Source organism: Eulemur rufifrons, chromosome 7 (genome assembly GCF_041146395.1).
Source record: "Eulemur rufifrons isolate Redbay chromosome 7, OSU_ERuf_1, whole genome shotgun sequence".
NCBI classification, from domain to species: Eukaryota; Metazoa; Chordata; class Mammalia; order Primates; family Lemuridae; genus Eulemur; species Eulemur rufifrons.
In genome coordinates, this window is record NC_090989.1 from 264,634,373 (window position 1) to 264,656,548 (window position 22,176).

General features: G+C 43.8%; 1 protein-coding gene across 6 annotated transcripts in view; it reads left to right on the forward strand.

The window, feature by feature from the left end:
* Positions 1-22,176, forward strand: part of PALM2AKAP2 (PALM2 and AKAP2 fusion) — a 313,634-nt gene that overhangs the window by 114,642 nt on the left and 176,816 nt on the right. For 2 of the 6 annotated variants that reach the window (XM_069476660.1, XM_069476662.1), the window contains exons 4-7: positions 2,305-2,419; positions 3,305-3,326; positions 9,247-9,348; positions 19,432-20,127. In XM_069476660.1, coding sequence (XP_069332761.1) covers positions 2,305-2,419; positions 3,305-3,326; positions 9,247-9,348; positions 19,432-20,127 — 935 coding nt within the window. The remainder of the gene's footprint in view (positions 1-2,304; positions 2,420-3,304; positions 3,327-9,246; positions 9,349-19,431; positions 20,128-22,176) is intronic. The other 4 variants (XM_069476663.1, XM_069476664.1, XM_069476661.1 and 1 more) reach the window with 3 other exon arrangements.

The window sequence follows — 22,176 nt, forward strand, 5'->3', positions numbered from 1 at the left end:
CTACATTGCTTGGCCCCTCTCCTCTAGATTCCTGTTTGCATCTCAGCCCACACACAGCCTCTCAGGTCAAAGTTTGCTGAAGAATTTACCCTGGTCTCCAAAATTCTGAAGGTCTTATCATGGCTGAGCCACACTTTTGTGCAACTTGGTTCAGTTTTTTTTAAGTTTATTCAACATAGGTATATTGAGCATCTGTGCCCTCCCCTTGAGGAATTTGCAATTTAGTAGAGGAAATTAATAATTTACGTTACTATTTGGGGCCAGATAATTCTTTTTTGTGGGAGCTGTCCTGTGCATTGCAGGATGTTCAGCAGCAACCCTGGCCTCTGCCCACTAGATGCCAGTAATACTAGTCTCACCCCCCCTTGAGTTATGGACAAGCAAAGTATCTCTAGACTTTGTCAAATAAACCTTGCAGGGGAGGAGGGAGGCAAAATCACCTCAGTTGAGAACCGTGGCTCTAACATATAGTGGACTTGGTATGACCTCTGATAGACCAAAATCATGTGCTAAGAAATGTTCAGCAGAGGGTGATATTTCCTGGTAGTGAAGTCTGTGAAAGCCTCATGGCATGTGGCATCTGAGCTGAGACTTCAAGAATGGTTAAGGGTTTGAGATAAGTCTCCTGGATGAGGGAAAAACACAGGGTATGTGTGGGCAAATAGGAGTAGCTGTCTGTGGACTAAAGCATAAAGTGAAATAGGCATGTTGGTAAGAGTGAAGGTCAGATAGTATAGGGCTTTAGAAGTTGTAAGACTTCCACTTTTATCCTGAGTGAAATGGTAAATATATGTGAAGCTGTGTTCATTTGGAGGTGGTACATTTGGATATAGGGCTTGTCCTTGTAGCCCACAGTAATTGCAGCAAAGTCTCACCCCTGCAGAGGTCATTTTCCTAACACCTAGGAAGGGAGGAGAAAAGGCCTCCTAGGGGCACAATACATCCTGAAATAAATCCATGCCTATGTCTTGGTGTTCCTTTCTTCTCAGAAGATCTCACTCTGAACTCCTTAGGTCTAAGACTCTCACAGACTTGGTTAACCAGTTCCCAAAAGCAGATTAAAAGATGGAAAGGGAGCAGAGCAAGAGAGGGGATTAGTATGTAGGCAGGAACAGACTCAGCAGCAAAGCTTTCAGCATGACAGAGGGGAAAGAGACAAAAAGCAAAAATGAATGAATAAGTGATTCAATGAATGAACAAATTTAGACCAAATAATTCAAGAGGCACAGCAGTCTGGAGTCTTTTACCAGGGAAACACCCATTTCTCCAAGACATTGCTGCATGACAGCGCCGTCCTAGTATGCCAACGTATGCAATGTTTAGCAAGGCGGGGAATGTGGGAAATACTGTACAGCCCATGCAGTGAGCGTTTGGCACAATGGTTAGAGGCAGGGTCGAGAGTTAGACTTCCTGGCATGCATCCCTGCTTCAAGGCTCAGCAACAGTAAACTAGTCACCTAACCTTGATGATGGCATCTGTAAAATGGGGATTCCCTACTCACAGGGTCATTGGGAAGTTTGAATAAAATAATCCATGTGACTTCTTAGCTCAGTTCCTGGCACAGACAGAATAAGTGCTCAATAAAAGCTAATGGTTATAACCATCAGCTCACTGAAGGAGACTTCCCCCAAATCTTACCCATAGCTGCTGTTCTGGACTATTCCCAGAGTCTCCTGGCAGTGCTGAAATATTCCCTTCAGAAAATACATAGGATGGCTGTGAAAACTGAGGAACATTCCAGAACAATAGGAGCAGTTGCATCTGTCTCCTTCATTTCCCCTCTTGTAGGCAGTAGAAAGAAGCCAGGCCAGTGAGGGAGGGGACAGCAGGCTCCCAAGGGTACTGGCCACCTGCCTTTTCTTGGCAACATATTAATATTTCCTTTGAGCAAGGATGGCCCTTTACCTTTTGGCCAACCTGAGGGATGAGCCGTTATTCTGGGAGAATATGGAGCTATTTTCCCTCAGATACTATGTCACGTGCTATGTAAAAATAATCTACCTCCAAATAAGAAATGTGCACATGAATAGGGTCGGAGGGGAGATGTCACCACATATTGCAAAGTGGTGGCTGTGAACCCCCAGCGGTAGCTCTGGGTCGCGTTCCGCTGACCAATGTCTGCCCCGTGGCAGAGCTGGAAACGCAGGAGTCTCTGGGATGTAAAGGCTTGGCCTGGCTCCTCGGCGTCATGTAAAACGGAGGCTGCCAGGAAGGTACAAATCGCCCAGCAGGAAAGAGCTGCTCTCTTGCCCAGGGGTAGCAGGACAATAAAGTAACTTGTCCTCTGTTTGTGTGTTTTCCAGGCTGGAGCAGGAAATACAAATGCTAGAAAGCGAAGAGTCCCAGATATCTGCCAAAGAGCAAATCATCCTAGAGAAACTAAAGGAGACAGAAAAATCCTTCAAGGACTTTCAGAAGGTGAAGAAAACAAATGTGATTTCTCTAAATTATATCCGTGGGGAAGTAAGCCCTAGCAGAACGGTGCCAGCCGGAGAGCAGGCCGGCAGGTATTGATGAGGAGGAGGCTGAGCCACGGGCTCTGTGCGATAAGGGGCAGGTGTGTGAGGACCAGGTGCTGTCCTGAAGCTGCACATGGCCTGTCTTCAGGTGTGGGACCACCTGGCCTGCCGGGACGCCTAGAGAAGCGTCATTAGATTGCCCCCGCCTGCCTGCTGCCCAAAGCCCTTATATGCCTGCTGCCCGAAAAGTCTTCTCCTATTGGACCCCAAATTCTAAAACCAATTTCTATTAAGCAGATTAAACACATTCTCTGTGGCTTTAATTATACTTTGCCGTCTGAGTCTTTGCTTTATAAAAAGGCCAGAGGCGATACCATATGAAATGGTTATGAATTACAAATACCGAGAGTGTAATTACAAGAAATTTTACTGTGCGTAAAAGCAGATGGTGTCGTGTAGCGAAGAGTAGAGGGTCCATAGAGCCAGTAGGTTCTGGACATCTCAGAGCCCTCCCCCCATTTGGGGACTCCTGTTCCCTCACTACCTGTCAGTGACAGAAAAGCAACCTAATGAAATTGATTTTAAGATGAGACTTTCTGATGTCACTTCTCCAACACAACTGAGGCTATTCGCTAGGTCATTAAAATAAATCTCTACTGGGAGAACGGTAAACCCTTCCTTTAGATTTTGGGATCCCAAACAAGTGGCCCAGAAGAAAAGAGAGCTTTGGGTTTGGCCGGCACCGTCAGATTCTGGGCCTGGGCCTGGGGGAGAGGCTGGGTGAGTGGCTGCAGCTATCTCCCCACACGTGCAGTAACGCTCTGCCCTGCTTTTGTTTCCACAGGGCTTCTCCAATACGGATGGAGGTAAGTGCTCTCTGCCCTGACTGTAGAGCAATGTTTTATCCTGGTCAGCTTAGGGGGTTTCACTAACACGGGCTCCCCGGGAGACGTGATGTGTTGATGTGTGAGAGCATCAGAAGAAGTAGTGCTGCGTGCGGGGCACCGAGGCGGTCCACGTTCCAAGTCTTCCCTGCCTCTCTTTTTCAAGACCTGTTTCTTGACTCACTTACAAAATTAGCCTGGCTCTTCTCCTTCCCATTAGGTCCCCAAAGGTCATTGTTTGAACCTCTCTTAAAAAGTGCTCAGCAAAAAAGAATTCGAACACAGGGCCAGATCCCTTGTGGGAAAGAACCCTTTTGTCTTGGTGGTTAGGTCCCCAGGTCACAACCCATGCCAGAAGGTCACCATTTGGTGTTTAGGAAATCTTTCTAAGACCTCTGTTTTTTCCTTTTTTTTTTTTTCTTTTTTCCTTTTTTTGAATCAGAAAACTGTAGTTTCTCCAGCTTTCCAGGGAAACAAGGGCTGGACAGAACTTCCCTTCCTGTGTGGGGTAGTTGGCTGAGAGCACATGAAGAGGGGAGCAGGGCCCTGGCTTCCTGTCCCCATCCTGGCAGGATCAGGCCTTTCTCCTTCTCTCCTTCCCTACCTTGCCCTTGTCCTCTCTTCTCCTAGCCTGGATTGTGGGGGGTGAACTTGGAAGGTGAACTTCTCACCCTTGATCTTGCTCCCTGACCTCAGCTGCAAACCCATGAAGCCTGCTTGCATGTTCCTCAGCTCTACCTGCTTTACAATGCAGGGACTTGTTGGAAGGGCCTGCTACCATCTGCTCGCGTGGTTCTTACAAGATCAGCCTCTAGACTAGGAAGATGATTAGGAGCCAGAATGAGTTGGCATCAGGTGTTTTCTCAGTGTCATTTGGAGAAATAAGGGGGGCGGGGGGAGTTTAAAAATGCAGAGATGTATGATGTGCTTTTCTGGATTAGCCAAAGATATTTTCACTAAGGATAGTTCTGAGTTTGGCAAAAAAGATATTGTGATTTTTTCTTTTCCCAGCAAGGGAAAGGCAGGAGATCTGGATTTGGGCTCCCTGGGTGAACTTTGAGAAGGTACTAAATTAAACTGCATGTTCTGAGTGCAAAGGAGGCAGAGAAAAGTCAGGACCAAGCCAGCAGTGACTCCAGGAGGAGAGGACCAACAACAGTACTAGGAATTCTCTAGGGTGTGACCAAATCAGGACACTTGTTCTGTGCTTTGGAGGTGGGGCATGGACTGAGGAGGTGGCCTGGGGGAATTGGGGGTGCAGCATGGAGAGGATAGCAGGTCTCCCTGGTGCTCGGGAAGACCTGAGACATTTCACGTGACCAGCAATAATGCAGTAAGTCAGGGCAGGGATGGGGTTTGGGATATCAACCTACAGACACCCAAAAACCTGATGCGTGCACGTTGCCCTTTTATGCTCTCACTTCTTTTTTCTGTTCCCCTCTCAAATCAAGGACTTCTCTAGACTTCTCTCTGATAATTAGGGAAGGGAAGAAGCCTGCATGTTATGTCCCTGAAAAGGTTGCGTGGGGAGTGGGGATGTATATAGTCTGTGACTTCTTTACATGCAAAGATGAAGCCATGTCATAAATTCTCACCACTGTCTCTTTCATTTTCACCCTGAACTTCTCCTCTCATTTACTCCTGCATTACTCTCCACTATTTTCACCCATTTGCCTAAGCAGTTCATAGAGGTGGTAAGAAACCTGATCATGGGCTGGGTGCAGTGGCTCACACCTGTAATCCTAGCACTCTGGAAGGCTGAGGCAGGAGGATCGCTTGAGGCCAGAAGTTCGAGACCAGCCTGAGCAAGAGTGAGACCCCATCTCTACAAAAATTGGAAAATTAGCTAGGTGTGGTGGCACATGCCTGTAGTCTCAGCTACTCAGGAGGCTGAGGCAAGAAGATCCCTTAAGGTCAGGAGTTTGAGGTTGCTGTGAGCTATGATGACACCATGGTGCTCTAGCAGGGGTGACGGAGCAAGACCCTGTCTCAAAAAAAAAGAGAGAAAGAAAGAGGAACTTGATCATCACTGAACAGACCCTGCAGAGAAAGTCACCCTTGAACTCTGTCCTCTATCACCTTTTTGCCAGGATGGGGAGCTCAGGCTTAGGAGGATGCAAAAGTCTTAGGGATCCTAAGAAGCAGCCCCGGGAAGAGTTTCTGTGGTCTTACCTGTCACCCTGAATTATGTATGATTCTTTCCCTCTGTGGTTATGACCAACCCTGGGGTGACCCCTCCATCACACCACATCTATTAGCAAAGAAAGAAGTTTGAGGGAGGGAGCATGGGTTTCCCACAATGTGATCAAAGCGCAGGTCATATTGTGGGCCGAGGGTAAAACTCAAGCACATCCCAGTTGAGGGACTTTGGGATGTCTCTTTATTTTCTCATTCTTTGATTTCAAAGACCCCGAGTTGCCAAGACCCTCTTAGAATCAACCAACTATTGTTACTAAGACCTAACAAAACATTATTCCAGAACAATGATGTCTTAAGAAACACACTCAATTTTTCTGAGATAGGCTGATTACAAAATCTGGGTCCAATTAGGATTATGCAACTGTAGACACTGCAGATTATCAGCAAAAGCACCCCCAATTTATGAGGTACCAAGAGATACCTGCTGGGGTGTGTGTGTGTGTGTGTGTGTGTCCCCGTTTCAGGCACCATATGCATGTCCCTCTGTGTATGTCAGAGGACACAGAGGTACTTACTGTACTGCTGGGTCACCAATGGCTTTTGATTACATGGTAGCCTGGACAATCAAGAGCAATTTGTTCTGATCTTGAGTAGAATCTCCTGGCCGTATTCATTCCAATACCCCTCTCTCCTCTTCTGCCAACACACACTGTTGTTATAGAACAGGACTCTCAACTGGGTGGGTTGTTTCTACTGTCTTAGCTAGGCACAGTGTCACATGCAACTATAAATTGCGTATAGTAGGTGCCTAGTGCTAACTGTATTCTTCACCCACTGAGGAGAAAGCTGGTGTGAAACCCTTGGCCACAGCAGGCAAAGGAAACTGTCCTAGGCCTGTCCCAGTCCTTGCTGTACGGCACTGATCTTCTTGAGCTGCATCTCATACCAGCCTGTGCTGGCCTAGAGCTTTTCCCACATCAAAACTTTCATGCCAATTATTGGGATATCTCAATCTTCAGTTACCTAGAAGTCACGTTTTAAGGAGAGTTTTAATCAATTTTGTTTCTTTGGCTTTAGCCACTTATGTTCTTCATAGCTTCTGTGAATATTAATATTTCAGCAGCGCTGGAGGTAGGCAGCAGCACTCATCTTCAGTTTCTACTCTGTAAGTGACCACTCTGGGCTTCTCTGGCAGTGGGGAGATAGAGGTAGACCACTCTGACTTTGGTGGGAAGAGGGCAGTTTACTGATTGAGGCCATCTGAAGAAATGTTTCCCATTGAAGGTTTGGAGGCCCTGCTTGTTACTCCTGTGCTGGTCTATCAGACACGTCCTGGCTGCCTGACCGTAGGGTTTAGGACTTAGTGATATGTTGAGGGGGCTCTTCTCCTCCTCGTGTCCATCCTCCACTCCCTTATCTCTTAACAGAAGCCATCTAGCCCCAGCCCTCCAAGAGCTGCAGTCTTCAAGCTGGTAGCCAGTGAACACTGGGCAAAGGTAACACCATCACCCATCCCTACCTGGCAGGAAGCTGTCTCCTAGAGGAGGCTGAGACATAAGTCCTAGGAATTAGATGCTCTTTCAGATGCAGAATCGCCTGTCTGTGAGTGGCTTTTGTTTCTACTGCTAAAACTTTCAGTATGCAAAGATGCCCTAGAAACTCTACATATCGCATAAAATTTACCGGGCGCACATGTGACCAGTCCGCGAGATCTCACTTGGTCTTAATGGGCTGAGCCTCCATCTTGTTTTGAATGCAGAAAGTCAGATTTACTGAGATCCCATGTCACACATTTCTGGAAGTCTTCAGTGAAACTCAGACATTCTGCAAATCTACTCTGGTCTTCTCTCCCAAACTGTCCCTCTAGTCGCAGATTGCTGCTTCATTCATCCCATGGGCCACTGTCACCAGTCTGCCCATACGCCCTCAGGACCAGCTGACCTCCAGCTGCTGCTCTTTCTGGTCCTGCCTGGTACTGGTTTTGGGAACAGACACAACTCCCCACAGCGGACATGGAGAAAAGTCTGTGACCTAAGTTCAGGAATAATGGAAGCGCAGTTCAATGTAGAGAATAATGTACAGCTTCAGAAATGTAGCTATACTCGGAGCCACTGGCTCAAATCCAGACCTATCTCTGGGGGTGGGGGGTCCCTGAAGGCTGCTTCACGGCCATTCTCCCAGCCCACTATCATCTCAAAGGCTCAACTTCCTTCCTCGTGGTGAGAGGGCCTTCATCCTCTGCCCTCCCAGGGATCCAAGCTTCAGCACGCGTGAGGCCCCACGGAGAGAAAGCAACTTTGTTTACTCTGATACTGCCATAGCCTCACTCCAGCCTAAGGCTTGCCTGCCTTAATCCTCATTTCCTGTTCCTTCTCCCCAGATGGTTGATATGGAAAAATCCATTCTCTTAGAGAAACTCCACCTTTGTCCTAAGAACATAATGGTCTGATATCAATACATTCTGGATTGTTCAGATTCACATATGAGTCAGCAGAGGGTCTAGCTGGTGTAGAATTGAACTAATCCTAGTCCGGCATCTGTTCACAGTCCTCCCCAGCAAGAAATGAAAAAGAAACCTGCCAGAACTGAGGCAGTGCCGATGGGGATACAGAGGAGAAGACAGGTATAAGAAATGTTGGAGCAGGCAGAGGCTCTGGGACTGATCAGGTACCAGCATGGGGAGGAGTTGATGGCACCGCCGAGGATCCGGGGTGAATTTTGGTGCCAATGAGCCAAGATAGAGTACAGAGGAATCAGTGGATGAGCAAGATCCATCTTAGACTTGTTGAGTTTGGGGTAACGGTGGGATATTCAGTGGAGGTGTACCCAAGTGAGCAGTTAGATGTAATCATTGACGAGTGATGGACATTCTGGGATTCTGTGACATGGTCATGACACGTGGAAGGAATCATATCCCGTGGAGCCCAGCTTTCTAGAATCTTCCTGCTTTCACTTTCCCACTTCTCTCTGGGGGATACCCAGATTCTTCTTGCTTCACCCCAGTGGTTTTCTCCTCGCCTCTGATACCTTGACGTGCCTGCTAATGCTCACGCCCTCAAGGTGTCACCTCCCTAAGTAGACTTGTCAAGCAGACTGGATAGTCTCCCTCTTTTGCATGTCCTGCAGCTGAGCTAATGGCAAGTTCCCTGGGTGTTGTCATTTGGAATCTCAGCCTGAAATACCAGCCTGAAGTTGTGAAACCATGGGATAAATTCTAGAGTTGCTTGTTTATTTGATTTAATGCATGTAAAAATGATCTGCTAAATGAACCAGGCACATAAAGTTACATTTCCAGTTTAGGGAATGAACCTCCTAAGAATCGGGCACCTAAAGCTTTATTTCCAGTTCAGGGAATGAATCTATTTTTCAGGACTATTTAATGCACATTTCTAGTTTGACATCCCATATTTAGTCAATCCCACCAAGTTGATAATGGCTCTCACGGGGCCCATGTCTGATTCTTCCCCTCACCTCCCCCCAGCCAGGACACATTGTCCTCCTAGAATCTAGAGCTTTCCGATGACTTTCTAATACACAGAGCAGTTCTGGGGCTTGAGCTCTCTGGCCGGGATCCCTCCTACCTCAGCTACTCTGCTGAATACCAGTCACCGGGCAAATGCTTGTCTTTGTTCACTCTGATCCTCCTGTTCAGTGGCCGCCTCAGCGGTCCATTATGTAGGGCAGACAAGCTGCTGTCTCGGCAGTCAACCCATTGGGCCTCTCAACACTGTGCCTAATTGTATTCCCTGTTCTCTGCTACCAGATGCAGTAAATTACATTTCCTCCCAGCTACCCGACCTGCCAATCCTCTGTTCACCAACAGCAGAACCACCACCTGGGCAGGACGGGACCAGCAGAGCGGCTGGTAAGTCCTGGGGAGCTCTTTGGTGTTGACACCAGGACTGTCCAAGGGGCTGGCATTTCTCTGAGCTTTGCTAATGAGATGAGTACCCTGCTGTCCTTACCGAGAGGACCTCTCCTTCAGCCCAGCCTCTGATGCAACCTTGACAGTGGCCACACAAGGCAGGCTCTGACCCCTGGTGGGTAATTGAGGACCCAATGGGAGGGAGTTTTGAGGAAATCATAGGGCGTTTCACCTTGAACTTTGAGGGAGTCTTTGTTTTGCATTCGTGGACTTTATATCTGCCTTTATTCTCAAAGTTAATGTATGTTCTGCCTCCAGGGATTTTTATTTTCCTCATTGATTTATTCTCCTCATTTGAGTTACACAAATCAAAAAAGCCATGATGGAAGCTGGGTGGGAAGTATTTTTAAAACATATGAGTATGTTTCCAGAAGCCTTTGCGAATTGACCTGTTTCTATATTATAAATATATATTCCCAAGTCTTCTCATTTCTAGAGTTATTTCTTAGTTACTTTGGTGCATTTGGAGGAAAAAGTAGCAATTTAAAGAACATATGTTTCTTGCTAATGTTTCTCACAATTGGGGATTTTATAAAATAATACATTTCTGAGTGTAGAGTATATAGAGAGCCATGCTTGGTCTGCTTAATGCAGATGTGCCTCAGAAATCAAAAGGATATGAACAATAAATCTCTGCACCAACCCTTTTCCTCTATGTAGAAATGTGCCAGAGGCTGGGGGTTAAATGAAAACATGAATTGCCCAAGGTTGCACAGTTAGTGGCAATGCAGGTTAATTCAAATATGGGCATCAGAGTTTGCTTTGCATATTTTAGGTAAGTTTATGTTTCAAATAAATCACATGATGACACATTTTATAAAATAAAATAATCATGGATGTTTAAGCCAGAGAAAATATTTTGTATAGGCCAACCTGAATATTTTATGAAGCAAATAATCCCTCCTTATTTTAATGTAAAAGTAAAATAAAAAGGCAAGTAAGTGTTCACATAGTTGTAATGTCCACTGGCTAGTTTACATACTACTGACCATCTCTGAAAATATCTTAGCATGTTACTTTTATGTACAGACTCGCAGAGTTCTAGGGCTGGACGGGACCATAGATGATGTCTGGTCAGACCCAGGCCAGTTCTACATACTCCTGGACAGTGACAGGGTGGATAAACTGGAACCTGCAGCCGGTAGTTGTGCTTCAAAAGAATCACTGGTGTCACCTAAGCTTTGGACTCTTTCAAGTGCTCCAAGGTGCACTTCTGAGATCAACTTGGGTAACAAGTTTTTAAAAGTCACATGCCCTCCTCCTGCTTGTTATCAGAGACTTGGGTGTTGATGGCTCCTGGTAGTTGTGGGCAGACAGCTTCCCAGGTTCCCTCCACAAGTTCCTGTACCTCCAAGGACGTGGAATATGACCCAGTGAATGGATCAGCTCGTGGAGAGGGTAGACGCAGTGTATGAGCACTAATTTTAAGGAATAGAAAAAGAAGTTGAGCAGCATGGTAGTCAGAGAGTGTCAACTTCAAGAATAATATATTAATGTGACTATAATGCTGTATAAGTAGGAATGCACATACTACCACAACCTAGCATCCTTCACATTTGAAGACACTGCAAAAACATAATGATCCAAAGAGCAAATGCATTTTTAAGTATCATGTGATCAGAATATTTTTCAAAGTAGGTTTACATGTACTTTTGTTTATTAGTTAAGAACTAATTTGCATAAATGCCATTACTATGGGACTACATATAAGCAAAGTTGTGGAAGGAATCGCATTTGATGTGGTCAACTCGTTTGTCCAGGCTGTTTTTGGAATGGGGTGTTCAGATTCATTATCAATTATTGTTAACAATGATTACATAGAGTCACTGTAATGTACCAACCAATGGCACTTGTCACTAGAATTCTCCTAGATACAATTTATCTTGCTTTGGAATGTCTTTTTGGAAATTTGCATAACCTCAGGGCCATTTTTACAAATGTCACCTGTCATTATTGAGTGTTATGATAAATATTCTGAAGTTTTTTTTAATTTGGGAGGTTTAGGACTCTGTATAAGTAGAAATTTAATTAGAATCATTGCTTTTCAGAGTTAGGGGGCATCTATTCCAATCCCTTATCCAAACATTGACTTCCTGCCACAGCAGCCCTGCGAAGAAGTTCTCAAATCATGGTCACACACCAGAGTGATCAGAGCTTAACCTCCCTCCAGACAGCCCACTCTGTCTCTAGATGGTTCTGACTATTGGTAAATTCTTCCTCTGATGGAGCTATTGTTTGTTTGCCTTCATCTTCCACCTGTTGGTCCTTATCCTGCCCCCTAGAGCTACTCAGGACAAGTCTAAGTTTTGATTTCCCTTCAAGCATTAGAAAATGACTGTCATTTCCCAACTTTCCCAGACCCTCACTCTGAATCCCCTTTATGCCCCCAGCCCTGGTCTCTTCCACTGATCCTGAGATGATGAGATGCTTTGAGACACCCTCTGACATCCCTGTCCCTCCGCTCTGAACACTCCTCACCTTGTCTCTAGTCTTCTTGAAATGAAGTGCTCAGAGCTGCCCTGTGCACTCTGGGGTAGGCTGTTCACCCCCAAAATAGAGCACGATGCCACAGATCACGTGGCTGGCTTCGTGGGCATCGTGGCCTTTCAGCTTCTAAAGTAAAGCCTCAAAGTCATTTCACATGTGCCACTGCCCGGCCTCATTCCCTTTCTCCAGTAGAGTCGTCATTTCAGAGTCCTTCCAGTTGAACTGTGCAGTCTGTTCCTCCTAATTGTGCACTTAACTGTGTCACCTGCTCACACAGAGAAGAAACTGTACAATTCTTTTATTTCTTAATCTCAAGAGACAAAAATAAGAATGAGCTCTGCGCCTTCTTGCTCTTTGTAATTTGGTATGACTATGAAATATCTTCCTGTTAGATTTCTCATGAATGTTGGGGGTTTCACGGCAGGAAGGTGGGAGGCAGATGATGTCATGGGATTTGACCGTCAGGGCCCTGGTGCTCCCTCCCATTTCGGACCCAGCAGCTCTTCTGTCCTTGTGTTTACATATCATGCTTCTGCGTCAGAGTTCATTTGAATCCAGGGTTTAATAGTTTGAAAGTAGAAAATCCTCTTCTCTACTGTTGGGGTCTTCATAGCTCATGACTGTGGTACTTCATAGCCTCCCTTTTCCTCTCAGGTCAGTGCCACCTCAAATCTGAAAAGCAGTCTTGCATTATTTTTCCTCATTTCACTAATAAAAATGTTGCCCGTTGGAACCGAAGTCAGAGGCCTGTGGCACACCATTAGGGACCTCTCCGCCCCTGGTAACCCTAAATCGGCAGCTAAGGGGCATGAGCACCACCACCAAGTTCCAGCAATTTTCCTAACACTAAGGCACATGTTTCTGTCTTATCCACAGGAGCAGAAGGGACTTTGTGATAATCCAGATACGCTGGATCCTTTCAAATGCAATTTGCCTAATCTTTCTGGAGACCTTGAATGAAAAGGAAAATGAGACTAACCTATCTAGTTTCCACCTGAAAGCCCAGGCTGGCTCTTGGTGGTCTCTGCTCTTTGAAAATTAACCTTAGAATTTAGCTAGCCATGATGCCCACCTCCTTCTATGTAGTTTAGAATCCCCTTCTTCTCATTTTTGAAAATCAGAACTTCAAATATCCACCTCCAGCAGCTTTTTTTTGGTGTACAACATTCCTGAGACAAATTCAACAATAAGGGAACTGGGACTCTGGGCCCAAAGCACCGAGAGCATTTATTTCCCTGGGTGCTTCGCCATTTCCCAATCTTCTCTGTTCATCTGGGCTTCACTGTCCTCTCAGTAATATTCTTTCTGGCACTTTTCAGACTGAAAACTAGCTTTCTTGACCAAAAAGATAGAAGCAAAATCAGATATGAGAAATAGGCTTTTCTCTTTGTTATCTGTCAACATCACACCCTTGTTGACTTATTTTTATTAATACTGAGGTATCTTGGGTAAAGAAATTTTTGATCACTGTTTGGGGGGTTTTTAAAAATAATTTTTATTGACACATAATTGTCCATATTTATGGAGTATGTGTGATATTTTGATACATGAATACAATGTGTAATGATCAGAACAGGGTAATCAGGACATCCATTACCTCAAACGTTTATCATTTCTTTACGTTGGGAACATTCCAAATCTTCTAGCTATTTTGAAATATACAATGAATTATTGTTAACTGTAGCCACGCTATTTTGCTGTTGAACACTAGAAATTATTGGTTCTGTTTAACTATATTTTTTTGAAGTTAGAGATTGCTCTCTGAAATGAGAGAGAGAATCAACTCTGAATTAATTCCCTCATTTTTATTGTTGTTGACATCACAATAGTCAATTTTACATTTTCAACCTCAAGAGAAGGTATGTGCATAATCATTTGCTTGACGGGACAAGACTGCACATTATGTCTGTTCATTCAGTAAGTCAAGCACGTGCCAGGTGCAATGCCAGCCACTGGATGTTCATTATGCTGGAATGACCCTAGCTAAACTTCATGGGTGACTGTCATGATCTGACTGGCCACTGCCCTCCTATTGTATTTCACACATCAGTGACTTGGGGACCACACAGGCTGTTCACGGCACCAGAAAACGCCAAAGACAGATACCTTTCGTTGTGCAGATGAGAAAAGTGAGGCCCAAAGATGGGGTGTGATCTGGACAGGCGTTCTTTCTCCCTCCCCCGACACCTCCCATCTCACCGACTAATGACAGGTGGGTGTGCGGTTCTTACACTTGACATGTGGCCCCTCAGCCTCGTCCCTCCCCCGGCGATCACAGTGAGCCCAAGAAAGTGAGCTGGGAGAAGCTTGAGTCATGGGATTTAGCAATTATTGAACTTTCCATCTTTCCAGGACGCAGTCTTGTTTTGTACGTTCTTGGACTGATTCTCAAATGGAATCGTGTCAACTGCCTGCCCCCTTACTTGTATCAGATGCTCATGTTCCCTCTCCTCTAGGCTCCTGGCAGCCCTTACAGTTGCTTGCTCTCTGCCAAAGGTGAAGGCAGCAGGCAGCAAGACAGTGTGTAGAGCCAGGGGAATAAGTTGAAACTAGAACCAAGGCTTCTCTGCTCCTCAGACCCATCTCCTTGGGCCCTGCAGAGCCCCGGGCCATGGCAGCTTCTCTCCCTGACCCCCTCGCCTTGTGTTTTAGGTAGGCATCTTGTCCAGATGCCTCACATTCCCCTCCACACTTAGGTGTCGTCAGAACCTAGAGACGGGAAATGTCAACCCCCACTAAAGTGTCTCTACTCCGTCAAGGGGTTTTCCTACTGATGAAAGAACTGTGGAAGTCGAGGGTGGGAGGAAGAACCAAGGAAACCAGACATAGATTCCCTAAATCCCAGCATCCATGCAGTCATTCATTCGTATCCCTTTGAGGAAACTAGCCATGTCGGTTCCTTATTAATAAGATGCACATATTATTCAGGGACAGCAAAAATGCTTTATATAATCAAATCTTATTGCCATCAGTATAGAATGTTTGGAAATCGATAATTAAATACGTAATTTAACAGAAACATGCTTCCAGATGTCAGCTAGCCTGTCAGTGACACTTCCACTGAACTGTCTATCTCTGTCCTCCTTTCCTGGGTCCTTCAGAGAGGTTTTCTTCAAATACTGCTCTTTATGTCCACAGGGCTCTTTCAAGATCTCTTTCAGGGGCTCCCCAGAAAGCCCCCTCCCCTCAACAGCACTTCCTGCTCATTATTTTTTTTTCATAAGATGAACAAAGGCACCAAACCCTCCTGACCTCATCACTGCACAGGTGGCAGTGAACCTCTGGCACGGGAAGCTCGAGGGAAGACAAGGCAAGTTAGAGTCGTGTTTGTGGTTAGAGATGAAGGGACGGTAGGAGTGAGAGGCCTTGCTGTAAACTGCTAGGAAACAGGCGAAAGCAGAGGAGTTACAATGGTGTGCATCAAAAACAAAATGTTGAATTTAAAATGTAAGTCTTAATTCCCTACTGGTTCGTATCCACCCTGGTTCACAGTTTGGAAGATTATTGGTTGAGAAATGAAGCAAAATAGTTCTTGTAAGTTACTCATAAAGAACACATGAAGGTAAACCTCCTGCGTGGTTTTCTGAGTGCCTAAATAACGTTCTCATATGTGTATCAGCGAAGACTAAATATTGTCTTTGGGTTAAACCAGAGCTTCTCACAGTGTGCACCTATGTGCCCCTTACTAGAGAAGAGAGTGGATGCAGAAAGGAATGTGCGATCACACCCTTAAGGAACCTGCTAGAAATTTACGGTTCCTTTGAAGCCTTATGTTTTATCTGGGAAAAAAAAAAACTATATGAATGTCACATTTTATGGCATAACATAATCTAAGTTTATTTCATTATAAACGTGTGTTAAAAATGCTTAAAATGTTCTATACTCATATTCTAGAAATATTGAAAGAATAATATATAACATGTAAATGTAAACATAAATATGTAACCCTAATGAAACCGTGTCACATGTGGTTCAGTCTCATAGCCATGTCACGTTTAAAGAAATACAGTTTAAAATCACAAGCCAAACACTGTTAAAAAGATATCCTATTCGTTACCTATTTCTCCTGAAGGATATTAAAAGGGACCTAAATCATATCTCCACTCAGCAAGCAGTGCTTCTCATTTTCCCTTTGCTTTCATCCACATGTTACCCTCTCCAAAGTATTGTTTACCATATCTCACAGTTTTTACTTTCTCTCCCACTAAACTCCTTCTTCCTCATTTCTTTATTGTGGGGATCTACTTAACCTTTCTAGCAAAGAACTTATCATCATCCCTCCTTTCTGTCCAGTCTTGGTTCTAGGAACAGGTGAAGACAAAATGAGGCTGGGGTTAGGATGGTGGAGAAGGGAAAACTGGACCAACAGTGATGGCATTCTCATTGGTGGGAAGAGGGAGATAGACATCTCTAAACATTCCCATGTTAATAATTTGTATCTTACCACCTATGAATTTAAAAATAGAAATATTTTGTTTTCTACTCTGTATTAATTGCAGGTCAATGTGTCATTTTATTCACATATTACTGGATGTTTGGGGGATAATTAGATATTGTACCTATAAACTGATAATAATTAATACTTTCCTTATTTATAACTATGTCCCATGAATGTGTTAATAGTAATAGGATATAGCATTTTAACCCAAAACTGTGCTTTTTAATATAAGTGTAATATTTTAAGAACAGTCTTTTGGAATACATGCCTATTCTTCTTAAAACTTTAAATGCCTATTCTGTTTTTCTGATGGCACATTTTGTGGGAAATCAGGAAATAACTGAGATAAATATTTCGTTTGCTATCACAGTCATTGTGTGTGAGCTCATGTACCTCTATGACAAATATTGGTTGGCCTCCCATTGTCTCATTTGAGGAAACTCAAGATCTTTAGGCTGAACAAGTGACACTTTCCAAATGGATATGATGAAAATAAAACATTGGATCTTGCTTCATAGTCCTTTTAGTTGAGTGTTAACCATGAACAGATTGTATTTTATTACACAGACAGATGGAACAATATCATTACTGTTTGTTCAAGCCAGTTCAAACATTAATTACTATATGTACTTTTTCATTGGTGTCGTATTATACAAATTATTTGTGACTAGATTAAGACAACCAAATCAGACTTTTCCTTATTAGCATTTGTTTCACAGACATTTACATCGGGTACCTACTATGCAAAAGGCCCTAAGGTAGGTGCTGGCAGGGAGGGGGAGTCATAGACAGATTCTGGCCAAGAAACTAACCCTCAAGGAACCTAAAAATCTATGAAGCTGATAAAACATTCCCACAAATAATTACACTACCAAGTAGAAATTGTAAAGTGTCTTCAGAGAAGTTTAGCACAAGTGTCTGGAGGATCCTAAGAAGAGAGGGATGACTTAGAGGTGGGAGGATCAGAGAAAGCTTATGGACGAAGGGGCACTTGGCCTTGGCATTGATGAATGAGTCATAGTTGGACCTGTAGAAACTCAAAAGAAGAACATTTCAAGAAAAGGGAATCTTAACAAAAGCAGGAAATATTTAGGTCTGGGAGAGTGTTATACTTGATTGTGCTAAAGGGAAAAGTAGCAGTAGAACACATGGTTGGAAAGGTAGTTTGGGTTGTCTTAACACAGGTTAGGGGGCTTGTATTTATTCAGGAAGAGTTAGGGACCCAAGGCAATGATACGCAGACACATGGGCCAGGTCTCTAGGAGTCTGCCAGTGGAGAAGGGATGAAGGGCATCTAGGCAGAAGGACAGCAGTTGTGAGAGGAAGTTGAGTGTCCTGGGAACAGTGAGAAGTTTGTTATGACCACAGCACATGGAGAATAAGAGGGGCCATGAGTCAAAGCTAGAAGGGAAGGTTGTAGACAGGTTCTGAAGGGAACTACATGTTAGGAACAACTAGGAAGTTTGGTGTTTATCTTATATAGATGCAAAGAACCAACAAAAGGTTTATGAATAAGGTAACTCTTTGGGCAGGATGGAGCACAGGCTGGCAGGGGTCGGCAGACCTCTTAGAAATGGCCAGATTGTAAATATTTTAGATTTTGTGGACCATAGATGGTCTCTGTTGCATATTCTTTGTTTTTTCTCAAAACCATTATTAGTTCCTCTGGCCGTACAGAAACAGGCATCCATGTGCAGTCCTCTGGACTAGAGTGAGGACAGAGAAGTGTCAGGTGGACTTGGAAGCAAGGCTATTGTGCAGAAATTGGAAGACGGCCTGCGTTAGGCCGTGGGGACAGAGACGGTGGTGAGGAGATGGGTGGGATATATCCGAAGTAGAATTAGTTACTCAGTGATGGTCTGGCTGTGAGAAGTTAGGAAGAAAAGGACCAATCAGGTGTGATTCTGAGGCTTCTGGCTTGAGAGGCTAGGTAGTGGTACTGGTGTTATTCAACACCAAGACTGTGGAAGAGTTTTGAGAGAAGATGGAGTCCATTTGGAGGGTGCTGAGGTCGATGGGTTCGTGGATCATCCAGGTGGATGTGGAGCCCATCAGCTCTATGGGCCTGGTGCCCACAGAGGCACACATCCCATCCAGAATGTGTGCTTCACAGGAGCCGGCGAGGTGACAGACTTGAAAGCGTGAAATGTCACAAGAGTCTGTAGGCCAGGAAAGGGCTGGTCCTGAGGAACACCAGACTGGCAGCAGGATTTGGAATGAATTGGAAGGGATAGGACTAGGGCAGGAAGACCAGGTAGGAAGCTCTTCCAGCAATCTAGGGAAGAGGAAGTGAGTGTCTCACATTGAGTAGTGGCAGTGGAACAGAAAGAAGATGACAGATGGGAAAGCTATGATGGGGCAGAATGACAAGGATGTGTCACAGTGCGCATGGAAGAAGAAAGAGGCCTTCTGTGATCACCGTCCTCAAATCCTATTGTCCTAGGATGATGCTACTTCTGTCTTGTTCTTTTCCTAGTTCTTGTTTTAGAAACCTAGTTCAGTGACTGAAGTACTCACAGAGCACATGACAGAAATGATCTCACACCTTTTCAACTTTTGCAACTATCCCATTTTAGAATACAATGGAAGATAGCCATGTCCCACCTCTGAAAAACTTTTGCATATTCTCCGTTAACAGTAAAAGGAAATGTAGCAAAAACAGGACTCTTGATGAAAGAGTTTTAAAAAATATAAGATTTTCGAATTGGGACGCGTTTTAATCAAGGGCTTCAAAATCGTCTCTTAACCTAGGAAACCATCAATCAAGGTAAATTTGCATGTTGCCAGCCTCCCTGAAATTCTTTACACCAAGATCTAAAGTTTTGGTGGCCTTATTTTAGCAGATCTTCCTTAAAAGTGTGAGTGCCATTGAGATATAGTAACTCTGTGCATCTGTCTTGCCAGTGCATCAGGCTGTTGTATTAAAATACAGATGTAACCACCTCTGTTCACAGTGTGCACCTCACTCTAACACTCAAGATGTTTGGCGGTTAGAATAGAAAGGGCACAAAACCTTTTTTTTTGTCTGTTTGGCAATTAACCATTCACTGGCTTTTTTTGTTGTAACATGCACTTCCTTTCTCTTGTTTTCATTCAAGCTGTGTACGCCATGGAAATTAATGTGGAGACAGACAAACAAACAGGAGAGACCAAGATTCTCTCTACATCTACCATTGGCCCAGAGGGGGTCCATCAGAAAGGAGTCAAAGTCTATGATGATGGTACCAAAGTAGTGTATGAGGTGCACTCGGGAGGCACCATAGTAGAAAATGGAGTGCACAAATTAAGCGCGAAGGATGTAGAAGAGCTTATTCAGAAGGCTGGACAATCATGTTTAGGAGGAGGGCACGTGTCAGAAAGGACTGTGATTGCAGATGGGAGCTTCAGTCATCCTAAGGAACACATGCTCTGCAAGGAAGCCAAGTTAGAAATGGTACATAAGTCTAGGAAAGATCGTTCTTCTGGGAACCCAGGGCAGCAGACCCAAGCCCCCAGCACTGTAGGGCCAGAGGCGAACTTGGACCAGCCAGTCACCATGATTTTTATGGGCTACCAAAATATCGAGGATGAAGAGGAGACTAAAAAGGTGCTAGGCTACGATGAAACCATCAAGGCTGAATTGGTCCTCATTGACGAAGACGATGAGAAGTCCTTGAGGGAGAAGACAGTGACGGACGTGTCCACTATTGATGGGAACGCGGCTGAGCTCGTGTCCGGGAGGCTGATCTCAGACACCACAGAGCCCTCATCCCCAGAAGGGAAGGAAGAGAGCCTGGCCACAGAGCCAGCCCCAGGTACCCAAAAGAAAAAGCGCTGTCAGTGCTGTGTTGTCATGTGACCACTTCTTTCTTCCCTTTTCTCCTGGGCAGCCTCTGTACTCTCCACCACTTACGTAGACCTCACTGTACCACTAACTGCAATACTGTGAACTGGAAGCAAACACCTGCTTTGCCTTGCAGTTGGATTGCTTTGATCTATCTCATTTTTTTTTTCCTTTTCCTCACCTGAGAGACAACGTGCATGTGTGTGCTTCATTCTTTCCAAGAACTTGCTTTTCCTCTAAACCTTTCATTGTGTCTTCAAGAGTGAATCAATTCCTTACTGCTCAATTGGAATGGACTCTTCATATCCGCCAGTGATATAGTAGCCTTAATTCACTTGACTGCAATTGAACCTGTTGGCACCGGGGGTTTCATTCTGTAGTGTGTTCCTGTAATGTAGTCGCACACCACCACGTCCTGATTTCTCACTTGCCTCCCTTGCGGTGGATTTTTGTTTTTATATCTTGTGTGGCAAAATGCTGTTGGCTCTAGCCGGTTGCTAGTGTAGCCAAAAGTGGACCTTACTTAGTCTGTCCGATCTAGGGTGATGCTTTTTGCTGCCTTACATAAGCTTCCAGATTACAGTATTGTGCATTTATGGCTTTCCTTCTGTTAAAACTGAAATGAAGTTGATGTGAAAGAACCCAGAGCTTGTCACAGCTGAAATGTAGGGATTGATTCCATAACCTGCTCGTCAGCCTGTCTCTCTTTCTATGGCTTACCTGATGAACCCTTTATATAAGAAGCACCATTTTGAAATTTCTAAGGACATGAAACAAACATTGTTTTAAGCATCAGTAGTGATTGATCTTCAAACTTAGGCGAATCCATGAGCCTTGTTTCTATTCTTTCAAAAACAAATGTAAATTTTTATATTGTTTCTTTTTTCATGGATATTTCCTGAACATGTTAATCTGTTTTCAATGAGGGGATCATTTTGAGAAGTATCTCTGCAATGACCATATTTCTAAAACAGTTTTTCTGACCTACAGTGGTTGCTACGACGCTCCCACATCATCATAGATGGTGCTGTAACGCATTAACTGTTCATCTCTCGTGCCCGGTTGATTACAGAGCCTTGCAGCTGTACTCTTTTCTTTCTGTCCCCATGAGAAAGAGAATGTTTTCAGGTAACTTCAACATGGAAGTTTATCCACTCTTAAAAAAAAAATAAGCAAAACTTTAAAATGTAAAAAATTGTAAAAGATTACGAAAGACCTGTCATCTCAACGTTAACAAATACTGATTGAGTAGCACATAGGTAAGCTTTTCAAAGCATTGTTTTTAAACTTCTGGAGATACCAGAACATCAAAGAATATTTTTTATCTAGACAGTTCTTGAAATACATTCTTGGCACTCCCGCTGCCCCAAAGCAAACAGCCACATGTATAGTAAAACCAAAGGGAAACAATCTAGTAAAATAAGAATAATATAGTGATGAAATAAAGATATAACATGTTAACTGATTTTAATAAGAGATATCTTAACTTTAAGTTATTTGCCCAAATGTTCATAGCATTGTTGCAAATCATTCACAAAATTGTCTATGTTCCTGTAGATTATATTTTCAAAAAACGTATAATATGATATAACTACTTCAAGTCTAAATCCTGTGGAAAGTAGATGAGAAAAATAATAAGATAGTCTTGAGAGAGTTTTATTACAGAACCTATTAAATTTGACCTATTTAGCTTGCTCAGTGCTAAATCTATTATTATTTTTTAATTTCTTGACTTGAAATTATATTTATTCCAATTGCAAAGGGGAAAAATGCCACTTTTTACTTTTCAAAGTTAATTTTTCTCAAATAATTACATTTTAATGAGCAAAAAGTGAGTCGTTTTATTGCCAATATATAAACAAAAAAGTTAAAGAAGGGAAAAATTAAGAAACTAAGTTCTACTTTTTAAGATGATTCCATCCATGGCTTGGTTTTGAATGGAATTACCTCGAAATCTCAGGTTAGCCAAAGCAGCTGCAAATGCATAAAACTGCTCTATTATCTGGAAACCTGGTTTTGA